At 35.5% G+C, this 11,820-nt stretch overlaps 1 protein-coding gene across 1 annotated transcript; it reads left to right on the top strand.

The window, feature by feature from the left end:
* The first annotated feature begins 2,777 nt into the window (after positions 1-2,777).
* LOC145670672 (glutamate receptor ionotropic, kainate 5-like) lies at positions 2,778-3,860 on the top strand. The gene has a single exon (XM_081739463.1). It carries the CDS (start codon positions 2,778-2,780, stop codon positions 3,858-3,860), a length of 1,083 nt encoding a protein of 360 aa, XP_081595589.1.
* Positions 3,861-11,820: the final 7,960 nt, after the last annotated feature.

Raw genomic sequence — 11,820 nt, 5'->3', positions numbered from 1 at the left:
TATTATTATTATTATTATTATTATTATTATTGATTTTCTTCAAAGTTTTTCGAAAACAAATTGCCAATAGTTAAACAAAGCGGAAATATTATTCCTTCTTCGCTAGTCATATACTGAGATAATTGAAACTGAAAATTATATACTTGTAATTAACCGTCGTACTACTTGCCAGTGTCAGAATATAACTCAAAATCATTCGTTGTGATCCCAGTAGTGCACTGATATGAGCAATTCCAGGGAATATTTTTGTCAGATTTAGCTCGGAATGTTGTACGTACAAATTTTATACAAATTAAAGCTTACATTAAAATTAAAACAACATGAATTATATAGAATAACAAATACAAGCACATATTATGAATGAACAATACAACAAAAGCGCTGAAACTGGAGTGGGAGTCTAAAAGATGAGGAAAAACAGACTAAAAAAGAACTTGTGAATTCACAGGACGACGAATCACGAACAGAAAGATAAAAATTCAATGATATATGTCCATTCATGCTTCACACAAATTATATTTCCTTTAACATGGCGACTCTTAGTTTAATATAAAAGGTTTGGAAAGAGATAACAAATTAGGAGTGACTTGAAAAATATTCACCTTTCAAAGAAAATAGCAAGAGAGATAAATCTATATATATAAAAGAGAACGTACAAAATCCTTTGTCCGCTCATCACGCTAATACGGCTGAACCAATTTCTTTCATTTTTGGAGGGTTATTAGGATTTGGACCCTAGATGGTTTTTATCATATCACTTTAATTTTTAATTACCAGTGTCTTGAGATAATTGACCATTCAAGTGTCCATAACGTACAAATCCTTTGTTATTAGTTCATCATAGGTAAAAATAAACGTATTTATATGCAACCCGCATGACCGTGTCACTCGGCGGGTTAACATAAATGACAGGCGATATACAGCGGAAAATAGCTTGAATCTTCTGTTTAAAATTTTTTAATTGATTTGCTTATTTTTACAGACACTTTTACAATATGCCAGCACCGGGATGACCGCAGCGAAGCGGGGCGGGTTAACATAAATGACAGGCGATATAATGTTAAGATTTACTGCAATCTTCTATGGTTTTTATCATATCACTTGAAAGCGAAAAAGTAAAAATTATCTAAGTAACAAAGTTTATTGCGTTCCGGGGTGACCGCAGCGAAGCGGGGTGAACGCTGCTAGTGTGTCATACAATCAATCCAACTAATAAGAAAACAACTACAGGAGCTTTAAAACATATTTTTGTCTCATCTCAAATATAATGTACAGCTGTTTCTCATATATATTCGTTATGGTGTTTGTCTTTGCTTCAATTTCAAAACATTTTTCAAGTTTGTTCATCTCTATTGTTCGCAATTCTGTACTCAGATAGAGCAATAGACTTCTTCAACATTAGGCTCGGAATCAACTTCGGGACTCGTGAAATCATTACGAACAAAACTCACGAAACGGTATCTCAAACAATGATGCAAGCAAAGCGTTCTGTAAAATTTTTAAATATGAATTAAAGGTAAAAGTGTTTGAGAAATCAAGAAAAATCTTTAGGTATGTACAGTAAAATTATGGGCCACATGGGCTTTGTGATGGAAAACACAATGAGCGTAAGTTTTTTCTGGGTTTTCCCCTTTTCTCCCATATTCTTAATTTTATTCCGCCATTTCGTTCATTATAATCATCAACTTCAGAACATAGTCAGGTAACGTTAAACTATTATAAACATATAAATATGTATAAAGAGAAAAAGAGATAGAATGTTTGCTTTATTATTAACTTCTCTTAGCTATATAATTTACTATATTTTTAGAAGAATTTAGTCATTTTAGCTATAAATCATTTAGATACTTTTTAATGACTTTTGTTGCCAACACTCAGCCCCTCGATACGCCATTGAGCAATTACTAATCAATATTCTAATATACTTCTAGGTACGTTCTAAGGACATCGACTCAATCAAAAGAATGAAACAATCAAAAGTGGTTCTTCTATTAATTGTGGTTCTACAAACGTATACTTTATCGGCACCTGAAATTTCCAGTGTCTTACAACAAAGAATGAAAGAAAAAGATAGCATTGATCTGGCACCAATGAAAGAAGATTTGTGGTTTTCTTTACTGTATGGCATTCAAGACATCATCATTATTCATAACTTAGTGCAACTTACGGTTTTAAATAATTACATCAAGCAATGTACCCATCGTTACAATATCACGGTATCAGTTCATCACTTGGATTTTGTAAAACACCATACATTGTCAGGACTTAAAAAAAATATGATACCATCTTATCTTCTGTGGATGGAAAATGTAACATCTCTTGTTGATTTCATTTCTGATCACCGTCTGATAAAAGAACTAGATATAAATCGCAGAGGCACATTTTATGTTAAATTTTCTACCAGTGTGAATATTACAATTGTTTATAAAGTCTTGAAGTTGTTTTGGTCTGAAAAGATTTTAGATGTTATCATTTTAACACATGGAAACGTATTTGCAGATTCACAATGTTGTTGCAATCATGATGTTTTAGTTTCTTATAACCCATTCACACATAGTTTCGTACTTCAAAGTACTGGTAACGTACAAAGAAGAACAGAGAGAAACGAACAACTTACGAGGACAATAGTAGAGGAGAGAACTAAGAATGTGAATGGTTATCCACTCTATATTAGCGTATACAATAAAAAACCCTGCATTTGGATAGCTAAATCGCGAGAGGGTACACTTCAAATATCAGGCTTTGCAGGAAAACTATTTGAAACAATTATATCAAATATGAATTTCACACCAGTTCTTGTTGAGAAATATCAACCACGATTTGTGAACCAGAAGTTACAAAATGGAACATGGACTGGACCCTTTGGAGAAGTGGTAGAATCTCTTTCAGACATTTGTCCCATGACAATGATATTACTTCACGAAAGATGGCAGGTTGTAGATTATACAACGATCTTCTTTTTCAGTTCACACACTTTTGTCTCCCCTAAAGCGATGATCCTGCCATTTTGGATGTGTTTTCTCTTACCATTCACTTTTAATGTATGGCTTCTGTTGGTTTTCACCTTTATTTTTAGTTCAAGCAGTGATTTATTTTGTCGATATGTTGTCACACAAACTTCCAGTGATAAAGTGGACAGTTTTTTGTACATGCTTTCCGTATTTCTCCAAGTGTCTGTTCATCAAGTTCCCAAGCATGTTGTAAGGAGAGTTATATTTATTATGTCGTTTATGGTTTCCATCATATTTATTTCCCTTTATGAAGGCTCTTTGTTGGGGTACTTGCTAAAAAGTCAATACGCCAAGGAAATCGACACTATTGAAGACATTATTAATTCTCAGTTAAGTATAGTAAGTGCACCTCAGTTTATAACTTTACTGAAGCAATATCCATTTCCTGACTTCCAAATTCTGGCTTCCAGATCTCAGCCTATATACACTGCATCTGATGGTCTTGAACGTGTAGCATACAGGCGAAATGCTATATTCTTCAGCGTGTATTTAACCGCAAAGTATCAACAGAGAAAGTACATCACATCAAACGGAGAGGATTTGCTACATTTCTCTGAACTTCAAGTAGGATCGGCTTTGGGGTCATTCATTCTTAATAAGTTTTCACCTTACCTGCCGAGAATGAACAGCATTATTGGAAGACTTACCGATGTTGGTTTTCTCCATAAATGGATGTCAGATGCTTTAGACACAAGAAACCGTGATAAAGATTGGATTTATGAAAACTTGGAGAACAAGAAAATAACTCTGGAACATCTTCACTCAATATTTTATTTGCTTCTGGCAGGACTATTTGTTAGTACAGTTGTCTTGATATTGGAAATTATCGCAGCGAAAAGAAGAAAGTGATTAAATATTTTGTAAAGAGTGTTGTCTTATATGAAGGAAAAAAAAACATGGATAAAGATTATGAAAAATCTGTATATGGATACATGGAATGTTAAGAAACATCAGTGGAACGACAGGTAATATTAGATATGATTTAGAAGAAAATAAAATGTGCATTTTTTTTTTTTAGTTTCAATGCCATATTTATTTAATTACTTTTGCCCCAACGATGGTTCCTAAAGACTAGTACTGTGTGAAATACAGAATATTCTAACATAAAATAACCAATAAATTACTTATTTTAATAAAATGTCATTTCAAGTAATTATTATGCAAATCATATATTAATGATTACCCCATGTCATAAACGTCGCCAACCTACTAACCCACTTGCCGGTAAATGTCGATCGTCCATATAGCGACGTGTCGAAGGATCGCCGCTACTTTGCCACTAGTGGCAGGGCTTCGTCGAGTCGAAATAGATATCTAGAGTCGAGGTGTTGAAGCTACTACCGCGTAGCAACGAGGACTTCAGTTTGGTCCGCGTTCCTTCGATTTTTCACGGAGAACCGCGAAGGGACCAACACGAACTATCGCCAGTCATGTGCATGCGGTTTTTATTATATCGTTTTCTTCCTTACAAGCTGGTCCTAAAATGAGCTCCGGAGGACAAGAGTAACTCCTACCTGTACATCATGAAGTGAAAAATCTTGATATGAGTGCATATAATTGTATGAATTGGGATGGCAACTATCACCGATCATTAGAAAGTGAATATGGGAGAACTATGAAATAAAGTGAATAGATGCGCATCATATTGTTATAAAATTACACGTCGAACGCATTTTATCTGATCCCAAACTGTTATTGTCGACTACAAAGCAGTGTACTTTTATTAGCCAAATGAAAAAGACCTCAACGATTTATCCCTCTATAAGCCAGGTTTTCTTTATCCCCTCTGTGGCGGAGTCAGAAAAACACGCGCCTAGTAATCATAAGGTTGGTGATTTGCGCCCACCTCGCGGTACTTTTTTCTTTTTTCTAATAGTGTTTTTTGATTCACCTTAATATAAACAAATTACGCATATAGACGATTTAACATATTTTGGGGGAATAATTTTGTGTTTGACTAGCGTTTCTGCTTCTGGTGGTATAATTTTCAAAACGAAAATGAGTCCACCGCGGATCGTCGCTGCGGGGACGCTAATTTTTGGCGAAATGTCGCTAGTTGTTCGACGCTTACCATATGGGGTAATTTGCTAAACGATATGGATTACTAATTTTGCACTCTCTTTTCCATAAATATAGTAAAGGGGCATACTTTATTATGTTAAAAAAATATATCAAATTCAACATTTGACAGTTACAATGAATTCTTAAAGTTCTCCTTAGTACAGTGTTTTGAAATACAAATTTAACTATATAATATAATCTTAGTATTACTTCATCTGCATATTGCATGAACCTATGTTCAACTGTATTAAGAACAATAAATCTGAACACTAAGAGACAAACACTAAGTTAAATTAGGAATTCTTAAGACCTACTATATGATGTTTACCTAAACAATAAAAAAATATAAAATGATTGTTAACTTCCAAAATTTTCAAGACAGAAGAGTCACTTGGCTTGTCGTCTGTACTGTAACCGACCACATATTGAAAAAAAAGATCTTTCCGCAGTCAGGCTCGAACTGCTGCCCCTTTATAGAATTTCAACAGCATTACTAAACCCGCTTCACCACGAAAGCTATTTATGAGAGAATGCGTTGTAATAGTGCTAATAGTATTGCTCCAAGCTCAGATTTACACTTGAGGTTTTAAATAGCCATTTTCTCTATTTTTCAGTAATTACAACTGAAGATATTAAATGATTTTGTATATTGAAACTGTGCATGAAGTGTTGATTATATGCTGATCGCAGAAATACGAAGTTTTCTCTTTTTCAAACTTCACATGTTTGTGAGTGTTCCTAATACCTATGCATTGGCTCGAGTTATTTTCCCTCCAATTTCTCCCGGAATATTCTTGCCGTAAGGATTTGCTCGACTTAGGGGCGGCGTAAGGCAAACTGGGTCCCGGGGCCAGTGAAGTAGATCGGGGCCCCTTCTCGAACAATCATGATTTATGCATTGCTATTTTTGACATTCATTTGCATACTTGTTCTTTCTGTTTACTCCTCCTCCCACTTTCCCGTTGGTGTGTGTGTGTTTAAACCATCTTAATTTGGGATATGTTAAATAAATGGAGGTGACGTTCAGCATATATATATATATATATATATATATATATATATATATATATATATATATATATATATATATATATATATATATATATATATATATATATACATTTTTAAACAAGGGGCATCACAGAAAAAGGATTAGGGATACGAGTGTAACGTAAACTACAACCCATGACAGAAATGGCATAATCTTAAGAACAAACAAAACATAACAAAGAATCCAGAATTTATCCGACACCTAAGTTATACTATTCTAGGTTAAAAGCATACTGTAATTAGATAGAATAGTTTAAGTAATGCTCCTAATAATACATTTAGAGACAAATTTACATACAAAATGTAACAATGAGCTGATATTGAAAAATATGCAAATAATATAACCGATGCGATTTCTAAATGTAAGTTCTCAGTTTTCTATAGAATTTTCTTGTTTGGTTCTCACCTTTGGTGTTTGTCCTGTCAATTTCTCATATGATACGTTTATTCATAGTCTCTCACCTGTCTGAGTACGCTACATGGTCTTTATTTGTTTAGATTTTTCTCATACAATTAGCCCCATTCACTTTAACATTCGTTTTCTCTCCAGTGATGGCTAGAATAGATTTCTCTCCTGCGTGTCTTCTTCATTTATCTTTTACTATGTTTCTCCCCAGTGATAATATACTATCTATTTAGTGCCACTGCTTTTGCCGAAATATCAATAAATAGTTAAGCATTAGAATCTTTCTCTCCTGTTTGTTCTTTTTACTATTGTTCCCAGATTTCACACTTGTTTTATGATTCCATTATTTTGTATTTAACAATTCAGTCATGTTTATATTCTGTCACTTATGACTGTTTCCATTACCACTTACTAACACACTTACGAGGAAGGTCCATAAACCGTGAGAGTTGAATTTTGATGAAAATTTGTGACAAGATTCAGTTCGAGCTGCTAAGTAATGTAGTAATAGTCACTCGATGCGCAAATGCTTCGTTGAGCTGCTACACCGACGCCATCTTGAAATCCAGTAGGCAATGTCCAAGAATACCCTTTTGGCATAAAAATGAAAAAGCTTTTGGTAGATCTGACTTCAGTATTGTAAACCAAGGTAGAGCATCTATATGTGGGAGTACTTCCAGTGCATGATCGCCATTTTGAAAGGCGCCATATTGAATCGCGGTCAAATATGATAAATGGTAAGGGGGTCATGTGAGGTATCAAATAGCACTGGAATTTACTCCAGAATCCATTTCCGTAACGAAAGTTTACATATCTGTTTTTACTTCAGAGTTAAGAGCTCTCTCGCTCACAGGAACATATAAAAACTGTGCAAGTAAAATTTGTGTTATGAAACACGGTCGTGCGAGCACTTGCAGGGTTTTAACTAATGTAATACAATAGACACTATACCAATCGGATCTTGAGACTAGTGAGAGAAATCGTTAATTAAATTGAAATGCCTGTAATGAAAAATGGAATAGCAGCATGCTACAAGTTATACCTATTTCAAAGTGCGATAGAATAGACTGCTCGTCGATGAAACACATGCCTAATAGTACTGACGAGCAGAGAATACCAAAGGGATTGTTCGGATATATATTAGAAAAATGATATAAACTGGTGAATATTCGTTGAACGACCAAAATAATTCGGATTCCACTATAATTAGTAGGTCGACGTCCCCTTTAGCGTAGTAGGCATAATTGTGGGATGTTGGACTGATTCAAACCAAAAATCTATTTTAGGCAATTTTACGTGGTCCGTTATAGTGTGTTAAATTTTCTTCTCCAATCTTGAAACCTTACGCAAAGACCATCATTGTTGGAGAATATTGCGTTCTTTTCCAATACTCATACTTGACAACCTATAATTCACCGTTCATATTATGAAGTTAAAATACTTTAATGCATTTATTGCCAGTTTGTCTAAATACAATCGATTTATTGCTGACGCATTGAACAATTAAGGGGATTTAAATTATCAGTTCAGAGCCCATTCTTAGAAGAAGATACACCTGGAAACTTAGAATTCACTTTTCTTGTGTCTGTTCTGCTATTAGTGGTAAGATAATGCATGCATACCTTCTAAGAATAGATGGCAATAAAGAGTATTACAAGATTCAATACCAAGTTGAAATCCGTGAAACAAGCCTCCTTCTTACTTTTCCCTTCAATATGAAATAATTAAATATCTGCAAATTTCCACCTTTAAAGATAAAACACTTGCTTATAATAAGGGCAAGACTAGTTTTCATATCAAAACTCTGATAAATAACTAATTATAGCAGGTGGTCACTTGTTCGGTGTACAAGTTATATGGCAGAATTTTCATAAAGAAAATGCATTCAGTTGTGTATCATCAATTTTGTGCGCCAGTCCTTTAGGACATGCTTACATATGCGTGGCAGAAATGTGGGTACGTCACAGGAGCAATAGTTGGTTCATTTACAAATGTTCTGGAGCAGTGCCGGATTTACGTATAAGCTAAACAAGCTATAACTTAGGACCCCATACTCTTGGTGGCTCAAAACATTCAAGGAAAAAATTGAATGTACATTTTCAAAATATAAGAAAAACAATAAATAAAGTAATATCTACATATAGCAACAGTACTTCGTTTGTGTAGGCCCCTATGATGTAAGTAATTGGGCCCCTTCTGCTGGTTTGCTTCGTAAAATATTACTGATTTCTTCATTCTGTATGTAGTCCTACGTTTATCTGGACACATAAAGGGCCCCATTATCTTCAGCAGCTTAGAGCCCCACCAAACCTAAATCCAGCTCTGTTCTGAAGACTAGTAGAAAATAGTGTCTGTGGTCATAAAGATTGTGACTAAAGTGCATTTGTTAAGTGTTTGTACTGCTGCATGACACCGTTTGCTAATCATTTCGTTTTGGATCTCCATCATCACAACTGAAGAGCTAAAGGTTAGTAGGTAGGTTAATATTAGCTTATGTGCATCAGTTTATATTATTTTTCTATTAATTTTCTAATAACTTCAAGGCATATTCTTGTAAAGTCATATGTGCCGTTGCACCTAACTTATATTACAGAATTTAAATGCTATGCATAATCACAACACACAGAGACTCATATATATATAGCGCACTTTGAAATAGGCATAATTTGTTACAGTGCTGCTTTCCATTTTCACTACAGGCACTTCAATTTAATTAACGATTTCTCTCACTAGTCTCAAGATCCGATTGGTATAGTGAATATTATAGATCAAGTGACTACTACTGCATTAGTTAAAATCCTGCAAGTGCTCGCACGACTGCATTTCATAACACAAATTTTACTTGCACAGTTTTTATATGTTCCTGTGAGCGAGAGAGCTCTTAACTCTGAAGTAAAAACAGATATGTAAACTTTCGTTACGGAAATGGATTCTGGAGTAAATTCCAGTGCTATTTGATACCCCACATGACCCCCTTACCATTTATCATATTTGACCGCGATTCAATATGGCGCCTTTCAAAATGGCGATCATGCACTGGAAGTACTCCCACATATAGATGCTCTACCTTGGTTTACAATACTGAAGTCAGATCTACCAAAAGCTTTTTCATTTTTATGCCAAAAGGGTATTCTTGGACATTGCCTACTGGATTTCAAGATGGCGTCGGTGTAGCAGCTCAACGAAGCATTTGCGCATCGAGTGACTATTACTACGTTACTTAGCAGCTCGAACTGAATCTTGTCACAAATTTTCATCAAAATTCAACTCTCACGGTTTATGGACCTTCCTCGTAAGTGTGTTAGTAAGTGGTAATGGAAACAGTCATAAGTGACAGAATATAAACATGACTGAATTGTTAAATACAAAATAATGGAATCATAAAACAAGTGTGAAATCTGGGAACAATAGTAAAAAGAACAAACAGGAGAGAAAGATTCTAATGCTTAACTATTTATTGATATTTCGGCAAAAGCAGTGGCACTAAATAGATAGTATATTATCACTGGGGAGAAACATAGTAAAAGATAAATGAAGAAGACACGCAGGAGAGAAATTATTCTAGCCATCACTGGAGAGAAAACGAATGTTAAAGTGAATGGGGCTAATTGTATGAGAAAAATCTAAACAAATAAAGACCATGTAGCGTACTCAGACAGGTGAGAGACTATGAATAAACGTATCATATGAGAAATTGCACAGGACAAACACCAAAGGTGAGAACCGAACAAGAAAATGAGGTTCAACTCTCACGGTTTATGGACCTTCCTCGTTAGTATTAGAATATGCTGTAACAAAAACTCTGCTGAAAGACCTTTCAAATGATGCGACAGATACGGGTAGTGTTATCAAAATCTGAAGAGCGGTTGCCAAACTTTTGTAAGCTTCAAGCCCCATTGAAAATACATATTTCAGTACACCTTGTGGGGAAAAGTCAAATTGTTCTTTAGGTTTCTAAACACACCTTAGTGAACGGATTATATATAAACAATTCTATGCAATCCAGGTCATTCGGTTAGAACAAAGCCAAATGAGAGCAACAAATATGCTTTTAACTTTTCCTCGCTCTCATCATTTAGCTGCTACACAAAGTTGGCAAAGTAAGAAAATAGTTCTATTTTATGTCTATCTAAATATAGAAGGAAGCAATATAACATAATTCACGATTTTTTCTTTTGAACTTTTGAACATTTGAACACTTGTTTTCTTATTGAACATCTTATTCTCTCTAAATTTGTGGGCTGAAGTGTAAATTTGTACGCCAAGAAACAAGAGCAAAAAAGGAGAAACGACCTAAGCAAAAGAGTTTTGCTCGCTGAAAATTCGACTTGTAAAGGACTAAAGATAAAAGACGGAAGGAAAACAAGCGAATCAGCAATTATAGCGTCTGCACCAAAGAGCTTTTAGTTAGGAACTGAATGCTAGTACCCTAATATGAAGGTAACCAAAAAAGTTCTGTCACTTTTTCACCAACCACACTGAACATCGATATCTCACCTAAGATGTGCCTGGAAAATCAAAAATATCCCCATCAGCATCTATGACCTTCTGTCAACGTTCTGAAAGGGAATGGATTCTATCGCGGTAGAACTTGGTGGGCCGTGCAGCGAAGAAGGTATCAAGTGCATTTTGCACCTCTACTAGGAATTTGAACTGCGTCCTCTAAGATGATTGTCTAAGGAATGGAACAAGTTATAATCGGACGATCCAATGTGTGGGGAGTGTGGCGGATGAAATACTGTTTTCCATCCAAGGCGTAGAATGGTGTCCTGGGTCATCCTAGCCACGTGTAGCTTAGCGTTGTCCTATAACAAGGAGAAAAACTTTGCGATTCAGAAGTGCTTTCTCCAGAGTTTTGAGTTTTTCTTAAACACTGCTCAACTGCTGACAGTACACAGTTGCATTGATGCTTTGACCAGCTGGTAGCATTTCCCGATGCACGATGCCACGAGCAGTCCACCAAACACACAGGAGGACCACTGATCCACTGGATCACTGGAGTGCTGGTTTCGGCTGTTTTGGAACCGGTTCATGGAATCCTAACTAATGACGACGGCGGCGTGGAGCTTCATACACGACCCACTCCTCATCACACGTCAACATCCTGTCCAGAAATGGCTCCTTCCTCAAACGAGACAGCAAAGAAACACAGGTGTCTGCTCGCGTTGCCTTCTGGCCCAGAGTCAAAACATGTGGGATCTATCGACCCAACTTGTAGTGCTTCCCAAGTTGATGGAGGTGCTGCAGAATGGTTTCTCTACTCACACTGAATTGTGGTCCCAGTTCCTCACA

This window comes from Thermobia domestica, chromosome 14, assembly GCF_964235325.1.
Source record: "Thermobia domestica chromosome 14, izTheDome1.hap1.1, whole genome shotgun sequence".
Classification (NCBI taxonomy): domain Eukaryota; kingdom Metazoa; phylum Arthropoda; class Insecta; order Zygentoma; family Lepismatidae; genus Thermobia; species Thermobia domestica.
The sequence above is the reverse complement of the archived record's forward strand: the minus strand, read 5'-3'. Positions and strand labels throughout refer to the sequence as shown.

What these genes read in the sequence shown, in the direction of transcription:
- LOC145670672 (XM_081739463.1), top strand. Translation starts at nt 2,778, where the DNA reads ATGAATTTCACACCAGTTCTTGTTGAGAAATATCAACCACGATTTGTG.